The following is a 21,783-nucleotide window of genomic DNA, read 5'->3' on the forward strand; positions in this document are numbered from 1 at the left end:
GCTGGAATCTGTGGCCGGGTGGAAGGAGGCCTTCATCGGGAGCCTTACCGAATGTCCGTCGGCAGTCTCATCTTGTCCAGAGCAGGAAAGAAGATCCAGGGCTCTGGAGCCAGAAGGAGCAGCACTGCTGAAAAAGATGACAGCACCAACAAAAGACCTGCAGCCTGCACCTTTGACCCCAGCAGAGCCAAAAAGTAAGATGCTGCTGAAGAAGACGAAAACACCACGGCCTATCCAGCCACCAGTGACTGCAGATTCAGCAGCGGAGCAGACCAGCACCGGAGTACTGGAGTTAATGGGGGAGAGTGCAGCACCCCAGGTAGCCGGTTGCTGCTGTGACATTGCCTTCCCTTCGGGGAGGGTGATGTCATGCTTGGAGGCAAGGAGGATTCTTTCTATCAAGTAAGGCACTCGCATTCAACACATCTGAATCAAGGCCAGGAGGGGGAGCTCAGGATCCGGATTCAGGTGAGCTTCCTTGGACTTTATGTTTCCTGTTCTGGAGGAGGAGCCAGTTCAGCTGCAGAGGAGTGAGGAGAGGAGAAGGATGTCTGGAGCAGATGTAGAGGCCGAGCAGCCACAAGGGAGCTGCTACTCCTGGAAGGAGAGATATCCTGAGTAGTTGAATTGTGAAGGAGCTTAGAGGGAAGAAGCACAGTGAAGGAAAGGGCTCAGGAGGGGAACAGCGGAAGAACACCCTCAGAATCAGAGTGCAGAAGCTGGGAACCGGGAGCCCGAGGTTGTGTTGTTCTCCAGGACACATGACAGAACCAGAGGGCATAGGACTATATGTCAATTGCATGTAACAAGTCTGAGGTGAAGCAGTAACCTTAAGAGCCGGGTCATCTAAGAGATACTATAAATAGGCTCAAACTACCTATGGTACAGACATCTGTCTTAGGACAGGAGAGAGGGGACCCTGTCAGCAAGCTTTAAGCTGCAGGGACCTCGCCATCTGGCGCAAGTAGGAAAGGCTTACGGACCTCACCTGAAGTGGGATCCCTTGCCTCCAAGCCAGCTGGACTACAGCTACCCTACACCTGGTACCCTGAAATGAGGACTGCTACCATCAGTAAACCAGGTAAAAGACTGCAAACTCTGTGTCCTCCAATTATATGTCGGTATACACTACCTTTGCCACACACCGTGGGAGCCCTGGGGACATGCTTCACCTGTGGGAAGTTATACCATCTAGTTGCCGTACCATCACCCCAGAGGAGACCTTTAAGCAGTGTCAGTCCCACTGACCGAACACCACAGGTGGCATCATGAACATAGACATTACAAATCCCCTTAAAGACCTTTCCCTTTACTTGGATGCCCAGGGCCACAGACCGGGTCGCAGCCACAGTGACATCCCCTTTAATACTGGACCCGGTACCGAGTACTCCGCGGGCGTTCCAGTTATTCCCTTGGCTCTGTTTATACCCACTCAGTTTCTTGACACCAGCTTGTACATGGTTATTATTCTGTTTACATGCTTGTCGGTGCCCCAGCTGGTCACCACCCGGTAGTACCCTCGGTACTCCGCTGATCGCTCCGGGACCTCCGACGGCTGGCCCTGCCCCGACCCCTCCACATGTCACAGTTCCTGCATGCTTTTCCAGTGGTGCTGTTCTGTGTTTACAGGTGCTGTCTACTAGTCCCACTCTGTGCTGTGCAGACTCGTGTCTGCATCTGGACAGGTCGGTCACGGGGTCCACGACAGGATGGTGCAGGAGTATCTAGAACTAAATATCAATACCATCAGGGAGAGTTTGGACCATTTCACATTTTGGCCTTCCAAAATGGATGAATAACCTGTGCTTGCCTCACATGCCTTGGAGGTTTTATTGCGCCCAGCAGCCAGCGTTCTCTCAGAGCTGCTGGTGGTGTCCTGACCGATAAGCACAGCTGGCTGTCCCCCTAAAAATATAGACCACATAACTTTCATTAAGATGAACAAATCATGGATCTCCAAGGACATTTGCACCCCGATCGTAGACTGTACAGGCTAGGTGATTAATGCATCACACTAAAAAATGCATAATGTCACGTAACTGCACTCTGTGATAACTTTAGTGTGGCTTCTGCACCTGCTGTGTCTACTGCTAGTGATGATGTTAACACAAATTTGTGGAAATGTGAAAAGTTATGGTTGGTCTACATCTGCTGGGTTATCTGTAGTGGAAACGTCTCGGTCCCAATTATACTATGTCTGTTCTCGTGACAATTATTCCACTTCGGCGGTGTCAGGTGATCAGTTTTTAAAATGTGAACACTCCTGGTTGAGTGTCCATCTGCTGTATTGGGTGTAGTGAAAGACCTGTTGGTCCCTATTATATTATTTCTACTGTGGTGAAATTGATTTCACTTTGGTGGTGTAAGGTCCACATTTGTTTAAATGTGAACACTCCTTGTTGTGTATCCATCTGCTGGACTGGGTATAGTGAAAGACCTGACGGTCGGGAAGGAATTTTTTTCCCCAATGTGGAGCTTACTCTTTGCCACATGGGTTTTTTTGCTTTCCTCTGGATCAACATATTAGGGCATGTTAGGTTACGCTATGGGTTGAACTAGATGGACTTAAAGTCTTCCTTCAACCTTAATAACTATGTTACTATGTTACTATATTTTACTATTTCTACTATGGTGAAATTGATGCCACTTTGGTGGTGTCTGCCAATAATTTTTGGAAATGTGAACACTCATGGTTGGGTCTCCTTCATGTGTTTTGCCTGTAGCAGTAGGCCTCCTACACCATCAGGCCTCCACCACCTTGGACTCAACTACAAGTGTTACTATCCTTACATTTTTCTGACATTGTTAGTCTACAAAACTGATATTTGTGCCACCTGAGTGTGGCTCAGCATGAAAGCAGGTAGAGGTGTTGCATGTAGTATCAGGGATCCTAGCAAAGTGGCATTACACTGATCCGTCACCCACCTCGTCTTACTGTGACATTCAATTGAAAGGTGTAAATGCTGTCCCAGACTCCGATACCTCATGCCTGGCTGATTGCTGCAGTGCCATGCTAAAATCTGTACTGGAGGTGAATTGAGGCAACTTTCCTGGTGTCTGCCGCTCATTTGATGTGGTTTGGTAGCATTTGGGGCTGTTATAAGATGTGCATGCATTTGTTTTTGCATCCTATTGACGTGAATGGTGTTCAGTAATGATCGTCAAATATTTGATGAATTAATAGGTGAATATTGCATATTTGGCAAACGTATTCCGAACTGATCATTGAAACATTTGCTCAACTTTAGTTAGATTTCTTGCAAAGTAGATTGTGTCTGCTCGGCATACATGAATTGACAGAATTATGTGTTAAGTATCAAAGATGTTAACTATTTTCTAGAGAAGAAATGCAATTGCACTTTCATATATTTCATGTTTACATGCTATAGCACTAAAGAGTACAATTAGTCCAATTGGTATGAATATGGGATACATGCGCAGTACCTGGCCACAGCTACTATTAAATTGATGGAGCTGTGCAGCTCCCCAACTGAGCATTCCTGACCCCAGCACCAGGAAGAGCTGATTGCACCCTCACGGATCAGACATTTATGACCTATCATGAAGAGTTTTTGAAAAGTTGCTGAATCTAATCACATTGGAATAAAATTTGAGGCACAATAATTCAAGGTATGAAGTTAATACCGTACAAAAGTATTAACAAGTAAAGCCATATGCAATATTAACACTCCTCCAGGAGTAAGAATCCCAATTTAATGCACACTATGTCAGTACATACAGCGGAGCGTCTCTTACCTCTGTGAAGGACTTTTGGGGTTTTGATGTGTTGATCACATGCATATTTCCTATGATCGGTAAAGGCATAGGACCAGGAGGGAAGTTCATGGATTTTTTCTGGTTCTGAAAAGCATTGACCAGAAATAAAATGACCACAAAGGACACAAGAACCAAGATGGGATCCACCGTGACCATGTCTGCGAAAGCCTAGAAAACAGGGAATAAAATGCAGGTAATTCAATATTCAGTATTCTCAGAATTAGGGAACCACTCCAGAACTCTGCCACAGGAGCAATGATACAAAAATACCCTGAAAGGGTTGGACACTTTATAGAAACAATCCAGACAACTGATACCCAGCAAATCCCAGTATTGGACTGAAAGAGTGGACCGTGACACAAAGAAAATCAAAGCTGTGTCTTCCTGTGTCCTGTACCCTTCCTCAAATTTGTTAATAGGCAAAAACAACATCAGCTCTGCCCTGACTGTTCCCTGAAAAAGCCCCTTTCCCTGGTCCCGACTCACTGGGAATGGCGTCCATCAGTGGTGATATAATCTGAAAGCCACAAAACTTTCACAATAAATTCAATTTTCTCTCATGCCTAAACCTAATGAGAAATAAAATTCATATTTTAGAAAATCAGTTCCTTCGGTGCATATAAAATATACCTTTTAGTAGCGCAGGCGGCTCCTCACCTCGTCCCCGTGCTCAGGTGAATTGATGCAGTCAATATAAGATCCACATAAGCTTTAGACAAAGACCTGCACTTGGGTTCATATGTATGACCTAACTGGTTCATAAAGTGAGTAATTAGCAGGTGTCGAAAAGCAGAAGCTTAAAAAATGGGACCCGACAAGCTTAATCACCCTCCCAAAACAGTTAGGCAGAATATTAATGACACAAAAACAAACGATAAAATCATCTATTCTCTAAGACATCCAATGGAGCCCCAACCATCCTCTCCTATGGCGGGTCTACTGGTCAACACAGGAAAAGCTGGGCGGACCATCAATGTGAACATCTTAATTCTATGTTCTCATGCAAATTTGTAAGGGTTTTTTTTGCAATTTTTGGGGGGTACAGATTACATGTCTGCTTGTTTAATAAAGTTAGTTTAATTCTCCAAAAACGCTTGTTGCATTTTTTTTCAATTTCCCATTGATTTTTATGGGTGCAAAAATCCCTGCAAAAAGCAGGACAAAATGGCAAGTTTCCTCACTTTTGGCATCATTTTCATCAATCATGTCTTCCTTGATACATTTAGATTTCCTTGATACATTCCCTTTATTTTCTACCAAAGCAAATGGCTTTGGCTAGTAATAGATGAAAATCAGCACTGTGTGAACATACCGGTCTACTTTCTCATATTTTTACTAAAAAGTACAAATCCATTCTGAATGAGCGCACTGATTCCCATTCCACCCGTGATACCCTTGTCATCTGCCATCTTCAAAAGACTTGAAAAAAAAAAAAAACAATATTCCCCACCTTTCCATGGAGATACTGTTAATTCATTTGTCCCATGACTGGTCTAGCTCTGCTACAGCTAGATGGCAGGCTGCATGGTTGAATCATGCAACCATACAGCCTGTCATCCAGCAGAAACACTGATCAGTGTGTGCTCAGTGTCTCCATGTGAACTCCTATTCCCTGTCTGAGGGCACCACAGGCATGAGAAAGTTCTCCTGCTCGCGAAGCTGTTAGACAGGTCCTGCGAGTTCACAGCCAATGAACTTACTTCACCTATGTGACATCAGCGTGAGCGCGGTGGGAAATTTTCAAACTCTTTTGAGGATGACAAGGGTGTCGGTGTAATGAGTGAGGTCGTAAGTATGGCTTATTTAAGATTTATTAAAGGCATCTGTGTCATTCTTTCAATTTAAGAACTTTACTCTGGGTGTCTGTGTTTTCATACAATGTGACTATGGGGTTAGTGATGGGGACATCTTATTGACACCTTCCCATTACTAACCTCATAGCTTGATGTCACCTGAAAGTACAAAGGTGACATCAACCCCGTTAGAGGGCAAGTGAGAAAAGCGGGGCTAAGTAACAGAATTGCCTTTTCTAGGGTGGCTGAGAGCTGATGTTTATAGCCTGGGGGGCAGTATCCATGGTCCCTTCCAAGATTACTAATATCAGCTATCAGCTTTCTGCATAGCCTTTGCTGGTTATTAATTATAGGGGGACCTTACGTCATTTCTTTTAGGGTTCCCCATTTTAACAGCCAGTAAAGGCTAAGTATACAGCTGTGAGCTGATATTAATAGCCTGGGAAGCTACATGGGTATTAAGCCCTTCCCAGGCTGTAAACATCAGCTCCCAGCCATTGAGTTTCCCTCTGCTGGTTAAGAAAATTACGCAGGAGCCCTTGCCATTGTTTTCAGAAAAATTTTCTTTTATGAATTAAATAAAAGTGATTTTACACTATGCAGCTGCTGAATTGTGGGCTTTTTATCTATTTATCTAACGATGTAATATATATATATATATATATATATATATATATATATATATATATATAGATACGTACACTAATCAAAAAAAAAGGAAACACTTAGGCCACTTTCACACATCAGGTTTTTGCCATCAATGGGTCCGTTTTTTTTCAGACGGATCCGTTTTTTTCTCATAGAGTTGTATTAGCGCCAGGTTGCGCCTGATGTCCCAACGTTTCATCCGTTTTTTGCCAGATCCGTCCAAAAAGCTGTTTCTTGGTGGACAGAGAAAACGTTCAGAGGAACGTTTTTTCTGTCCAGCGAAAACATGCCTAATGACTGAACTGACAAAAAACGGATGAAACTGACATGTGAAATGACGATTCCAGCCACCGAATCACCGTTTTCAATGCATTCTAAATTCAAATCATGCACAAATTCGGTTCTCTCTCTCTCTCTCTCTCTCTATCTATCTCTCTCCCCCCCCCCCCACCCTGGAACAAGAAGTCACTGAATTCCCGAGTGAAAAACAAAAAAACAGATCCAGCAAAAAAACGGATCTGTCGCATCACTATTTGCGACGGATCTAGTTTTTTTACAAATTGGCCACATTGTGCCTGAAGGAAAAAAAAAACTGATGTGGGAAAGTAGCCTTAAGCAACAGAATATAACTCCATGTAAATCAAACTTCTGTGAAATGAAACTGTCCACTTAGGAAGCAACACTGTTTGACAATCAATTTCACATGCTTTTGTGCAAAGGGAATAAACAACAGATTGAAATTATTGGCAATTATCAAGATAGATTCAATAAAGGAGTGGTTCTGCAGTTGGGGACCACAGACCACATCTCAGTACCAATGCTTTCTGGCTGATGTTTTGGTCACTTTTGAATGTTGTTTGTGCTTTCACACTCGTGGTAGCATGAGACGGACTCTACAACCCACACAAGTGGCTCAGGTACTGCAGCTCATTCAGGATGGCACATCAATGCGAGCTGTGGCAACAAGTTTGCTGTGTCTGTCAGCGTAGTGTCCAGAGGCTGGGGGTGCTACCAGGAGACAGGCCAATACACCAGGATATGTGGAGGGGGCCATAGAAGGGCACAACCCAGCAGCAGGACCGCTACCTCAGCCTTTGTGCAAGGAGAAACAGGCGGAGCACTGCCAGAGCCCTGCAAAATGACCTCCAGCAGGCCACAAATGTCCATGTGTATGAAAAAACATTTAGAAACTGATTCCATAAGGATCGTCTGAGTGCTCGACGTCCACAGATGGTGTTTGTGCAGGCATTTGCCACAGAACAACAGGATTGGCAAATTTGCCACTGGTGCCCTGTGCTCTTCACAGATGAAAACAGGTTCACACTGAGCACATGTGACAGACATGACAGGGTCTGGAGAACCTGTGGAGAACGATCTGCTGCCTGCAACATCCTTCAGCTTGACTGATTTTGCAGTGGGTCAGTAATGGTGTGGGGTGGCATTTCTTCGGAGGGCCGCACAGCCCTCAATGTGCTCGCCTGAGGTAGCCTGACTGCCATTAGGTACCGAGATGAGATCTTCAGACCTCTTGTGAGACCATATGCTGGTGCAGTTGACCCTGAATTCCTCCTAATGTAGGACAATGCCAGACTGCATGTGGTTGGAGTGTGTCAGCAGTTCCTGTAAGATGAAGGCATTGAAGCTGTGGACTGGCCCGCCCTTTCCCCTAACCTGAATCCGATTGAACACATCTGGTCTGGCATTGGCAAAGGGGACAGGGCCTCGAGGGAGTTGGCTGGCAGGGGTACTGGGGTTGGTAGATGGCTTACCCCCTTTTCAGCTGGCGGTGACTTGCTTCCCCACATCTGATTTTAAGTTGGCCTCGTGGATGTCGGCGATCTGCACTGCTTTGTCCACGTCTTTTGGCTCCTGGTCCATAACGAACTGTCGCACCTCAGCTGGGCAAAGATATAAGAACTGGTCTTTTATCATCAGGTCCCTCAGAATCTCAAAGGTGTCAACTGACAGTCCTTGGATCCACTGGTCAAAGTGGGTTCTGAGTCCATGCACCACATCGCTGTAACCGTCATGTGGGCCACGTTGGAGGTTCCGGAACTTTTTACGGTAAACCTCAGGAGTTAGCTGTTACTTCTTTATCATAGTCTGCTTGATGGCCTCATAGTCTCCATCTTGGTATGACGGGAGAGAAGCAAATGCCTTCAGGGCTTTTCCTCGAAGCCCTGGGGTTAGGCGTTGGGCCTATTGGTCCACAGGTAGCTGGTACTGTCTGCAGGCTTTCTCAAATGCCTGCAGAAAATGTCCAATTCCCCATCCTTTATCTTCACAGGAAAGTGCTCTGGTCGGGGTTTAGAGAACTGAGTGTTGCTGAACTCGCTGACCTGGAAGGAATGACACAGCCCTGAGTTTGGCCAGCCACAGTTCATGGTCTCTCTGAGCTTGGGCCTCTCGCTCTGATCTCTTTGCCTTCTGCTGGGCTCTCTCCACCTCCCGTTGGGCTTGTCTCTCTTGGAGATGCAGGATGAGCTTCAGACGTTCCTCAAGATTGTCCATGTGGAGTTGCTCCAAGGCCATCTGCAGGTGGGAGTCCACATTGCCCTGGTTGCAAGTAGGGCCGGCATTCAGCAGGTGGACCTCTGCAGCAGCACTATTTGGGCTTGGGATGGCTCCTGCGTCCCCTGGGCTCTGGGGACGGACTGACTCTGCTTCAAGTTTCACCAGTTCCGCTACCATTTGGTCTTTGATTTTGCCTGTGGGGTTAATCTGCTTCAATGTGCAAAGGGCACTAAGAGTGTCCTTGGACTGCTGCCTATACCTGGCCTCTCCCAGCATAACCATGGTTGCCAAATAAAAGATAGGACAGAAAAACCAAGAGAAGGGGAGGGGGTAATTGCTGTATACACAGTATTGTATCAGCACTAAAACACTGAGTTCATTCTCCAAAAAAATTTGCGCAGGGTCTGCGCAAGAACTGTGCAAGTTTTTAGTGACAGTAATGATTGCTCAGGTAATACACATAAAAACCTCCGTCCGTCACTCTCAGAGTCTCTCCAAATACCCCAGGACACAATTTGCTGCCATCAGCTCCTAGTTCTATTTAAAATCAATATCGGGTCAGGAGCGAACTCAACAGTAGCGTAGATTTAGTATGTAGGACATGGGAATATGTTTATAGCGCAAGGGATACAGAACCAGTACATTTTTATAGTTTTACTCCAGAAAGATAGGCAGTGTTTACAAAAATATAAAAATATGTTACCAAATGAGACAACTACAGTATATACAACAATTACAAAATAATAGGGATTAAAATATGAAACTTACAGTTATCAGTCAATACCATGCCATGTGGAGGAGGGGGAGGGGAAACATCCCAAATCATCAGGCCAAAATGCACAGCCTCTCCTGGCTGATTCTCTGGGCAGAAAGACAACTTCCTAATTGGCCTTCATTGTATTCAGCACCATGCATTTGATCCAGACGTAGTCTGATCCAGGCATCTTTCAAATTCCATCTTTCAAATTACAGATTTCTAATTACACTACTATGAATTAGACTAGAATTCTAAGATGCATTTGGCTGCTCACCACCATCACTCCTATAATATTGTCATCTTCAGCACCATCACCATCTATATCATCTAATCAAGTTATCTCCTCTTCCCACAGGTATGCTCTGAATGTACTCATCTTTCCACGGCTCCTGACTGTTTGTGAGTTGCATTTACTCCCTCTCTCGTATGCTCTGAATGTACACATTTTTCCCCGGCTCCTGACTGTTTGTGAGTTGCATTTACTTCCTCTTTGGTATGCTCTGAATGTACACATCTTTCCCCGATTCCTGACTGTTTGTGAATTGCATTTACTCCCTCTCTGGTATGCTCTGCTTACCCACCATTTTGTATCCATAATGTATTTCAGTCAATTTGTGTCTTCCATGCATATATCTGAGTGGTCTGTCTAACCACTCCCCCCTTTTTATGACCCTTGTTTAACTCTGAACATTTGTTCTGGCCACAAACCCCACATCCCCCTCTCAGCTGAGTGCTGTTAGCTGCACATATTTTCAGCGCCATGCGTCTGATCCAGGCATCTTTCAAATTACAGATTTCTAATTATGCTACTATGAATTAGAATAGAATTGGACTGGAATTGACTATAAGGTAACGGAATATAAAGCCACTACAATGTTACGGTTTCTTTTCACTTTCACCTCTGTTGTGAATTTGCTTTTTGCTCCCTCTAGTGGTTACTAGTTTTTTTACTCTGGTTTTTCTGTCATTCCTTTTATCCGCACCTGGGTCGTTAGTTAGGGGTGTTGCTATATAAGCTCCCTAGACCTTCAGTTCAATGCCTGGCAACGTAGTTATCAGAGCTAGTCTGCTGTGCTCTTGTCTACTGATCCTGGTTCCAGTTATATCAGCTAAGTCTGCCTTTTGCTTTTTTGCTATTTGTTTTGGTTTTGTATTTTTGTCCAGCTTGTTCCAAATCTATATCCTGACCTTTGCTGGAAGCTCTAGGGGGCTGGTGTTCTCCCCCCGGACCGTTAGACGGTTCGGGGGTTCTTGAATTTCCAGTGTGGATTTTGATAGGGTTTTTGTTGACCATATAAGTTACCTTTCTTTATTCTGCTATCAGTAAGCGGGCCTCTCTGTGCTTAACCTGGTTCATTTCTGTGTTTGTCATTTCCTCTTACCTCACCGTTATTATTTGTGGGGGGCTTCTATCCAGCTTTGGGGTCCCCTTCTCTGGAGGCAAGAAAGGTCTTTTGTTTTCCTCTACTAGGGGTAGCTAGATTCTCCGGCTGGAGCGTGTCATCTAGAATCAACGTAGGAATGATCCCCGGCTACTTCTAGTGTTGGCGTTAGGAGTAGATATATGGTCAACCCAGTTACCACTGCCCTATGAGCTGGATTTTTGTATTCTGCAGACTTCCACGTACCTCTGAGACCCTCGCCATTGGGGTCATAACAGTTTGCCAGGCCAGTATTAAATGTTTAATGCGTTGCAGAAGAGGGATTATAAGAAAGAAGATTCTGAGTTTTTTTTTTTTTTTTTCTTTCTTCTTCCCCTTTACCTCAGAGTGGCTATGCTTGCTGCAGACATGAATGTCCAGACCTTGATTACAAGTGTGGACCAGCTGGCTACTCGTGTGCAGGCCATACAAGACTATGTTATCAGAAATCCTAGGTCAGAACCTAAAATACCGATTCCTGAACTGTTTTCCGGAGACAGGTTTAAGTTTAGGAATTTTGTGAATAATTGTAAATTGTTTTTGTCCCTGAGACCCTGTTCATCTGGAGACTCTGCTCAGCAAGTAAAAATAGTTATTTCGTTCTTACGGGGCGACCCTCAGGATTGGGCTTTTTCGCTGGCGCCAGGAGATCCGGCATTGGCTGATATTGATGCGTTTTTTCTGGCGCTCGGTTTACTTTATGAGGAACCCAATCTTGAGATTCAGGCAGAAAAGGCCTTGCTGGCTATGTCTCAGGGGCAGGACGAGGCTGAAGTGTATTGCCAAAAATTTCGGAAATGGTCCGTGCTGACACATTGGAACGAGTGTGCACTGGCCGCTAATTTTAGAAATGGCCTATCTGAAGCCATTAAGAATGTTATGGTGGGTTTTCCCATTCCCACAGGTCTCAATGATACTATGGCACTGGCTATTCAAATTGACCGGCGGTTGCGGGAGCGCAAAACCGCAAATTCCCTCATGGTGTTGTCTGAACAGACACCTAATTCGGTGCAATGTGATAGAAAAACCGCAAATTCCCTCATGGTGTTGTCTCGTATTTACCAGGTTCAAAGAATGTGAAGGCCGATGCTCTTTCTAGGAGCTTTGTGCCTGATGCTCCTGGAGTCGCTGATCCTGTTGGTATTCTTAAAGATGGAGTTATCTTGTCAGCTATTTCTCCGGATCTGCGACGTGTGTTGCAGAGATTTCAGGCTGATAGGCCTGAGTCTTGTCCACCTGACAGACTGTTTGTCCCGGATAAATGGACCAGCAGAGTCATTTACGAGGTTCATTCCTCGGTGTTGGCAGGTCACCCGGGAATTTTTGGCACCAGAGATCTGGTGGCCAGGTCCTTTTGGTGGCCTTCCTTGTCAAGGGATGTGCGGTCATTTGTGCAGTCCTGTGGGACTTGTGCTCGAGCTAAGCCTTGCTGTTCTCGTGCCAGCGGTTTGCTCTTGCCCTTGCCTGTCCCGAAGAGACCTTGGACACATATCTCCATGGATTTCATTTCTGATCTTCCGCTATCTCAGGGCATGTCCGTTATCTGGGTGATATGTGATCGCTTCTCCAAGATGGTCCATTTGGTTCCTTTGTCTAAGCTGCCTTCCTCTTCCGATCTGGTTCCTGTGTTTTTCCAGAACGTGGTTCGTTTGCACGGCATCCCTGAGAATATTGTGTCAGACAGAGGATCCCAGTTCGTTTCTAGGTTCTGGCGATCCTTTTGTAGTAGGATGGGCATTGATTTGTCGTTTTCGTCTGCTTTCCATCCTCAGACTAATGGACAGACGGAGCAAACCAATCAGACTTTGGAGGCTTATTTGAGGTGTTTTGTCTCTGCTGATCAGGACGATTGGGTGACATTCTTGCCGTTGGCTGAGTTTGCCCTTAATAATCGGGCTAGTTCCGCCACCTTGGTTTCGCCTTTTTTCTGCAACTCTGGTTTCCATCCTCGCTTTTCTTCGGGTCATGTGGAGCCTTCTGACTGTCCTGGGGTGGATTCTGTGGTAGATAGGTTGCAGTGGATCTGGAATCATGTGGTGGACAACTTGAAGTTGTCACAGGAGAGGGCTCAGCGCTTTGCCAACCGCCGCCGCGGTGTGGGTCCCCGACTACGCGTTGGGGATTTGGTATGGCTTTCTTCCCGCTTTGTTCCTATGAAGGTCTCCTCTCCCAAATTTAAACCTCGTTTTATTGGGCCTTACAAGATATTGGAAATCCTTAATCCTGTATCTTTTCGTCTGGATCTTCCTGTGTCGTTTGCTATTCACAATGTATTTCATAGGTCCTTGTTGCGGCGGTACATTGTGCCTGTAGTTCCTTCTGCTGAGCCTCCTGCTCCGGTGTTGGTTGAGGGCGAGTTGGAGTACGTGGTGGAGAAGATCTTGGATTCTCGCCTCTCCAGGCGGAGGCTTCAGTACCTGGTCAAGTGGAAGGGCTATGGTCAGGAGGATAATTCCTGGGTGGTCGCCTCTGATGTTCATGCGGCCGATTTAGTTCGTGCCTTTCATGCCGCTCATCCTGATCGCCCTGGTGGTTGTGGTGAGGGTTCGGTGACCCCTCACTAAGGGGGGGGTACTGTTGTGAATTTGCTTTTTGCTCCCTCTAGTGGTTACTAGTTTTTTGACTCTGGTTTTTCTGTCATTCCTTTTATCCGCACCTGGGTCGTTAGTTAGGGGTGTTGCTATATAAGCTCCCTAGACCTTCAGTTCAATGCCTGGCAACGTAGTTATCAGAGCTAGTCTGCTGTGCTCTTGTCTACTGATCCTGGTTCCAGTTATATCAGCTAAGTCTGCCTTTTGCTTTTTTGCTATTTGTTTTGGTTTTGTATTTTTGTCCAGCTTGTTCCAAATCTATATCCTGACCTTTGCTGGAAGCTCTAGGGGGCTGGTGTTCTCCCCCCGGACCGTTAGACGGTTCGGGGGTTCTTGAATTTCCAGTGTGGATTTTGATAGGGTTTTTGTTGACCATATAAGTTACCTTTCTTTATTCTGCTATCAGTAAGCGGGCCTCTCTGTGCTTAACCTGGTTAATTTCTGTGTTTGTCATTTCCTCTTACCTCACCGTTATTATTTGTGGGGGGCTTCTATCCAGCTTTGGGGTCCCCTTCTCTGGAGGCAAGAAAGGTCTTTTGTTTTCCTCTACTAGGGGTAGCTAGATTCTCCGGCTGGAGCGTGTCATCTAGAATCAACGTAGGAATGATCCCCGGCTACTTCTAGTGTTGGCGTTAGGAGTAGATATATGGTCAACCCAGTTACCACTGCCCTATGAGCTGGATTTTTGTATTCTGCAGACTTCCACGTACCTCTGAGACCCTCGCCATTGGGGTCATAACACACCTCCATGCGTCTATATTTTTACCTATCTCCTGTAATTCCTCCACCAACTGAAAAAGTAGTAATTTCTCCCTCCATCCTCCCCAGCCATCTCAACTCCTCCTCAGAACTATTGCTCCACATACAATCCTTTTTCTCTATACAAACACGGCCACATCATGTCTTATCCTGCTCCCACATTCTAACACTCTCTCTGCTACTCCTCATTGCTGGAGACGTATCCCCAAATTCCTGGCCCTTCTAAACACATCCCCACTCTCATTTCTAATCACCTGCAATGATCATCTGCATGTTTTCGCAATGACGATAACCTCATACCCATTTATTCAGTCCCCACTCCCCCGGTCCCCCTACCTGGGGCTCTATGGCACGCACGCTCTGTCTGCAACAAATTGTCGTATATCCATGACGTTTTTATCACCAACAAACTCATCTTCCTCGGCATCACTGAAATCTGACTTACCCCCTCTGACTCAACCTCTCCAGCTGAATTTTCCTATGGTGAATTCCATCTCTTTCACAGCCCTCACCCCAGCAACAAATGCGGTGGAGGAGTTGGCTTGCTCTTGATACCTGCTCATTTACCCCAATTCTGCTTCCACCATTTGCTACTCTTTCCTAGTTTGAGGTGCACTCTCTCCGCATTTACTCCCCTTCCAACCTTCACCTGGCTGTCATGTACTGCTCCCCAGAACTAGCCATATCCACCTTTCACAACCACTTCACCACCTGGCTGCTTCATTTCCTCTCTGCTGTAATCACCATTATCTTTATGGGTGACTTCAATATCCCCATTGATACTTCCACCCCAACTGCCTCTAAACTTTTATTGCTCAATGCCTCCTTTGGCTTCACTCAGTGGTCCTCCGTGGCCACTCACAAAAATGGCCAAATGCTGGACCTCATCTTTACCCACCTCTGTTCCCTTACTAATCTCATTACCTCACCCCTTCCTTTGTCTGACCACAACCTACTGACATTCTCTTCCCTCTCCTCTCCTAGTGCGCAACCCTCACTCCACAAACTCACTCACCTCTGCAGAAATCTCAAACACCTCAATTTTCAATCACTGAGACCCTTCTCCCTCTTACAGACATAGCTTCCCTTCATGACACTGATGTCACTGCCACTTTTTATAACACCACAATAACAGCAACACTTGATTTGGCTGCCCCCCTGACACATAGCAAAACTCGAACAATCAACAGGCAGCCCTGGCTGACCAACCTGACCAAAGAACTGAGATGGGCTTCCAGGATCGCTAAGTGGAGATGGAAGACATCCCTCTTTGCTGAGCATTTCATCACATACAAGAAGACGCTCACCAGATTCAAGTCCATGCTCACTGCTGCAAAATAAACTGACTTTTCATCTATCATATCCTCCCTGTCTCACAACCCTAAACAGCTTTTCAACACTTTCAATTCTCTTCTCCGTCTCCCAGCAACTCCTCCCTCTCCTCTCATTTCTGCTGAAGACTTTGCCTCTTTCTTTAACCCCTTTACCCCCAAGGGTGGTTTGCACGTTAATGACTGGGTCAATTTTTACAATTCTGACCACTGTTCTTTTATGAGGTTATAACTCTGGAACACTTCAAAGGATCCTGATGATTCTGACATTGTTTTCTTGTAACATTTAGTACTTCATGATAGTGGTAAAATTTATTTGATATTACCTGCGTTTATTTGTGAAAAAAATGGAAATTTGGCAAAAATCTTGAAAATATCACAATTTTTCAAATTTGAATTTTTATGCCCTTAAATCACAGAGATATGTCACACAAAATACTTAATAGGTAACATTTCCCACATGTCTACTTTACAGCAGCACAATTTTGGAACCAAAATTTTTTTTTTGTTAGGGAGTAGTGTTGAGCATTCCGATACCGCAAGTATCGGGTATCGGCCGATACTAGCGGTATCGGAATTCCGATACCGGGATTCCGATACTTGGCGCGTATCGGATACCGGAATCGGAAGTTCAATGATTCAAAATTCAGAAATTCAGCCAATGAGAAAGATTCCAAGTGTGGGCACATCCTGTTTAGCATGGAGGGCATGAAACTACTGGCAAGGCTGTGATTGGCTGCTGAAATGATGTCATGATGCAGTTTAAAAGTCGCTGGCGCCATTTTGCGATCACTCTGCTGTGAATTCAGTTAGTGACAGGACGCTGTTTGCTGACTGAGGGACAGTTTAGAGATAGCGATTTGCTTCTTTGTGCTTTCCAAAGGCTAATTTAGCAACCGCTGTGTTCACCTACTATTCACCTTCCTTTTGCCTTGTAGCGCTGTTTTCACAGCGATCTGCAAGGTCTCTCTGTGTGTGTGTGTGAGTGCAGCCCACTCTCTAGTCTGAGTGCAGCCACATAGGCCATCCATAGCTGGTTGTATTCAGTTCAGGGAGGGTGGTTCATTGCCTCATACTGTCCTTTTTTTTTTTTTTTTTGAAGTAGTGCAGGCTGCTGCACATTTTTTCCAAAAATTCCTATTAGTGTCTTTCCACCCGTCTCCAGCTAATTTGTGGAAAAACACTACATAGGATAAAGTAGAGGAGGGTTTTTGGGCCTTGCAGCGCCGTTTACGGCTGTCTGCACGGTCTCCGTGTGACTGCAGCTCGCCCTGTAATCTGTGAGCAGCTATAGCCTGGTTGTCTCCAGCTCAGGGTTTTTCACTGCGTCATACCGCCAAATCAATTTTCTTTTTTTTCAAAGTAGTGTAGTCTGCTGCTAATTTATTTTAAAAAATCCTATTAGTGTCTTTCCACCCGTCTCCAGCTAATTTGTGGAAAAACACTACATAGGATAAAGTAGAGGAGGGTTTTTGGGCCTTGCAGCGCCGTTTACGGCTGTCTGCACGGTCTCCGTGTGACTGCAGCTCGCCCTGTAGTCTGTGAGCAGCCGTAGCCTGGTTGTCTGCAGCTCAGGGTTTTTCACTGCGTCATACCGCCAAATCAATTTTCTTTTTTTTCAAAGTAGTGTAGTCTGCTGCTAATTTATTTTAAAAAATCCTATTAGTGTCTTTCCACCCGTCTCCAGCTAATTTGTGGAAAAACACTACATAGGATAAAGTAGAGGAGGGTTTTTGGGCCTTGCAGCGCCGTTTACGGCTGTCTGCACGGTCTCCGTGTGATTGCAGCTCTATCCGTTGTCAGTTCAGCCCCCAAAAAATAAATAAATAATAAAGTTCACCAAACACACCAGTTACACCACTTTACATTTGTGTAGGCCACATTAGCTCATATTCAAGTCTAGTCCACACTTTAGAAAATTAGTGTGTCTTATACCTGTTAGGAGGAGTTGCTCAGGAATAAGCACACAAAGCCGTTAGTACTTTTCTGCTTATCTTTATCAGTCAACCAAGATGAAGAAGGCAGTGAGTAAGGCACGTGGGCGTGGGCGTGGGCGCGGAGCAGGGAGGGGACGTGGGGATTCTGTGCCTGCTGCGGGCACCGGTGAGTCATCAGCACCCACTTTCACAAGGGAACAGTCGTTCATGCGCAGCTTTGTCGACGAGCGCCGTACACCGCTGCTGCGTGAAGACCAAATTGAAGCCGTTGTGGGATGGATGGCAGCTAATGCATCAACTTCCATTAGTGCCACATCCTCTCAGACACAGATCACTGGAGAGCAGCCATCTGTCTCTTCACCACCTGCAAAATTGCCCAGGCAGACAGAGATCCCAGGACAGGAGCAGTCTCTACTTCTGTTCTCTGAATCATCTCTTGGCTTGGAAACAGGGGGCCAGCCAAGCAGCATTGGAGAAATGGAAGAAGAGGCAGGGTGCAGTGATGCCCAACAGCTTTTTCTGTCTTCCTCTGAAGAGGCGGGTGGGCCAGTGGCTCCGGTCACCACCTCGCAGGCCGCATCAGCTGATGATGACACTCAGGTGCCACTTACTGGTGCGTGCTCTGCTGCTGAGACTACCCAGGAGGAGCAGTTGGGGGCAGAGGGTAGTGTAGATGATGAGGTCCTTGACCCATCTTGGCGTCAGGGACAGGAAGGTGGTGGGAGCAGCTCTGAGGAAGAGATTCCCCGTACGGCCCAAAGAGGGAGAGGGAGGGGGAAGACTGCGGATCCTGCAGCCTCCGCTTTGGCACCCGTAAGGAGCATGTCTCTTCCAAAAGTCAAAAGGGGGGCTCCCAAGACTTGCAGTGCCTGGTCCTTTTTTGACACAGTTGCAGATGACATTTGCTATGTCAGATGCAAGGTGTGTCATCAAAAAATCAAAAGAGGTCAAAAAGTCGCCAACCTCAATACCTCCAACATGTGGAAACATGTGCGCAACAGGCACCCGGCGGAGTTAGACAAACACACTGAAGAGCTAGGCCAACCAACAGCGGCAGCTACCACCTCTTCAGCTCGTGTTGCCTCTTCCTCTAGCTCACACGCAGCTGGTTCGGCTTCCTCCCAGGATCGCCGTGGAAGAACCTCTGGCCCTGTTGTCCAGAGACCCGCTGTCATTCCACCCGCAGCACCACTTTCCCAGTCAACCACACACTCCCAGCCCAGTCTACAGCCATCGGTAGTACAGGCATGGGAGAAAAGGCGGCCTTTCTCGTCAAACCACCCACGAGCACAGGCTCTGACTGCAGGCATTGCCAAACTTCTGTCACTGGAAATGCTGTCATTCAGGCTGGTGGAGACTGACAGCTTCCGTGACTTGATGTCATTGGCAGTCCCACAGTACAGTGTGCCCAGCCGCTTTTACTTCAGCAGGCAAGCCGTCCCTGCCCTGCACAAGCATGTGGAGGGACACATAAAACACGCGCTACTGAACGCCGTCAGTAGCAAGGTCCACCTCACCACCGATGCGTGGACCAGTCAACATGGACAGGGGCGATACCTTTCCCTCACTGCCCATTGGGTTAATGTCGTTGAGCCGGGTACAGACCGTGCGAGTGGCGCAGGACGTGTCCTGCCCACTCCAAGGATTGCAGGAATCCATTCTGTACGCATTGACTCCTCCTCTTACACCAGTTCCTCAGAATCATCGCTGCAGGAGCCGTCACAGTCCACCTCCACATGGACCCGTGATGAACGTGTACCTGTTACGACCGACATGAGCACAGCCGTGGCCAAACGTCAACAGGCCGTCTTGAAATTAATTTTTTGGGGGAATCGTAGCCACACAGCGCAGGAGCTCTGGAATGCCATCAAGCAGGAGAGCGATGTGTGGTTTGAGCCAGCGAATCTCCAGCCAGGCATGGTAGTGTGTGATAATGGCCGAAATCTGGTGGCAGCCCTGGGCCTCGGCAACCTCACTCACATCCCATGTCTGGCACATGTGCTCAATTTGGTCGTGCAGAGTTTTTTGAGGGACTATCCGGATCTTGATGCACTGCTGCACAAGGTCCGCCTAGAGTGTGCTCACTTGCGGCGTTCCAGCACGGCAAAAGCGCGCATTGCGGCTCTGCAGCGCCGACACCGCCTGCCGGAACATCGCATCATATGTGACCTACCTACCAGGTGGAATTCCACGTTACATATGTTGGAGCGGTTGTGTGAGCAGCAGCAAGCTGTAATGGAGTACCAGCTGTATCAGGCGCAAAAAAGTCGCAGTCAGCGCCGTACAGACTTCACAACCACAGAGTGGGCCACTATGAAGGATGTCTGCCAGGTTTTGCGTCCCTTTGATTATTCCACGCGGATGGCGAGTGCAGATGATGCACTAGTCAGCATGACTGTCCCCCTTATCTGCCTGCTTGAAAAATCACTGCAAGCGCTAAGGGATGATGTTGTGGAAGAGGTGGAGGATGAGGATTCACCACTTCCATCATCTTCTGGACAGTCAGCGCCACGTGGTTCCTCACAAACGCGTAGGCAGGGGACAGTTTGTGAGGAGGATGAGGAGGAGTCAATGGAGGAGGAAGACATCCGTCCAGAGGAGGGAGTTCCCGAATTGTCCAGTACTCAGTGTGTACAGCGAGGGTGGGGTGATGACGAGCGGGCAGAGATCACGCCTCCAGCTGGGGACAGCGTTTCTTGGGCAGTTGGCAGTCTGCAGCACATGGTGGATTACATGCTGCAGTGCCTGAGAAACGACCGCCGCATCGACCACATTCTCAACATGTCTGATTATTGGGTGTTCACCCTCCTCGATCCTCGCTACCGGGACAACGTAGAAAGCCTCATCACACCGTTGAACCGGGAGCGAAAAATGCGGGAGTACCAAGACACACTGGTCAGTTCCATCATCTTCTCCATTCCAACTGAGAGAAGTGCTGCTAGTGCATTCCAAAGCAGCTCAGTGCATCCAGGCAGTGGTGGAGGCTCTGCACAAAGAGGGAGCAGAAGCAGTGCCTCTGCCCAAGGCAAGACCAGTATGGCCGAACTGTGGCACAGTTTTCTGTGCCCGCCACAAAAGTCTACACCATCACAGACGGCTCCAGTCAGCAGGAGGCAACGGTTCCGTCAGATGGTGACAGACTACATGTCTTGCCCTCTTGCTGTACTCCCAGACGGCTCTTCCCCTTTCAAGTTTTGGGTCTCAAAGCTGGATACATGGCCAGAGCTAAGCCAGTATGCATTGGAGGTGCTGTCTTGCCCTGCGGCCAGTGTATTATCGGAACGTGTCTTTAGTGCTGCAGGTGGTGTACTAACTGACCGTCGCATGCGACTATCCTCCGATAACGTTGACCGGCTTACTTTCCTGAAAATGAACAAGGCCTGGATCTCGCAGGAATTTGCCACTCCTCCTCCTGATTAAATAATTAGGTCACTGTATACGTTATCCAGGTCTCCTGTTGTGTTCATCTTTCTATCACCTGAACTTAAATTCCTGGGCTCCAACACCGCCAGTTGAGGCTCAGATGTGCCGTCTGCACAGTCAAAACATACGACCCAGTGTTATTGGGTTTCAGTAACGTCAGCTGATCCCCAGCTGTGTAGCCGGCAATGTGTCATGCGACCGCCACGCTGACACAACAACTGAAATGTAAGGGAATCTGTCCCCCCCCCCCCAAGGCGTTTGTTACTGAAAGAGCCACCTTGTGCAGCAGTAATGCTGCACAAGGAAAAAGGTAGCTATTTTGGTTTTGCTCCTTGCACACGCAAAACTTAACACTTATAAAATGTGTCCACTGATACCGTAAAACCGTCCCGGAGGTGGGACTTTCCTTCGTAATATGACGCAGCACAGCCGTCATTCCTACCCCCCCGGCGCCGCGCCCCGGCTCCTCAGCGTTGTTTGATTCCGTCCCGGAGCCTGCGCTGTTATGTTATCCCGTGGCCAGGCACACTTAGCGCTGCCCGTCTTCTGGCATCATTTGGTGTCAGGCTGGCTGCGCCTGTGCGGCCACGCTGGCCGAGAGCCCGCCTCGCAGTGTCTTCTGATTTAATCCCACTGGGGGCCTGGGATCTATGGACATGCGCAGTGCATATCTGAACCTCCACCTCTCACTCATCTCCCTATGGCTTCTTCAGACTGTTCGGTGTCAGCTGGTCCCTAATAGCATGCCACGGCCGTGACACCGCACAGTCTGAAAAAGAAGCCGTAGGGAGGGGAGTGAGAGGCGAGGATACGCACTGCGCATGGCCATGGA

General features: G+C 47.2%; 1 protein-coding gene across 6 annotated transcripts in view; it reads right to left on the reverse strand.

The window, feature by feature from the left end:
• LOC143808697 (cytochrome P450 2B11-like) overlaps nucleotides 1-21,783 on the reverse strand; it is a 535,684-nt gene that overhangs the window by 214,403 nt on the left and 299,498 nt on the right. For all 6 annotated transcript variants that reach the window (XM_077291624.1, XM_077291619.1, XM_077291623.1 and 3 more), the window contains one exon: nucleotides 3,757-3,945. In XM_077291624.1, the coding sequence (XP_077147739.1) occupies nucleotides 3,757-3,933 (177 nt within the window). In that variant the 5' untranslated portion in view covers nucleotides 3,934-3,945. The remainder of the gene's footprint in view (nucleotides 1-3,756; nucleotides 3,946-21,783) is intronic.

The sequence above is a fragment of the Ranitomeya variabilis genome, chromosome 2 (assembly GCF_051348905.1).
Source record: "Ranitomeya variabilis isolate aRanVar5 chromosome 2, aRanVar5.hap1, whole genome shotgun sequence".
In the NCBI taxonomy this organism is placed as follows: domain Eukaryota; kingdom Metazoa; phylum Chordata; class Amphibia; order Anura; family Dendrobatidae; genus Ranitomeya; species Ranitomeya variabilis.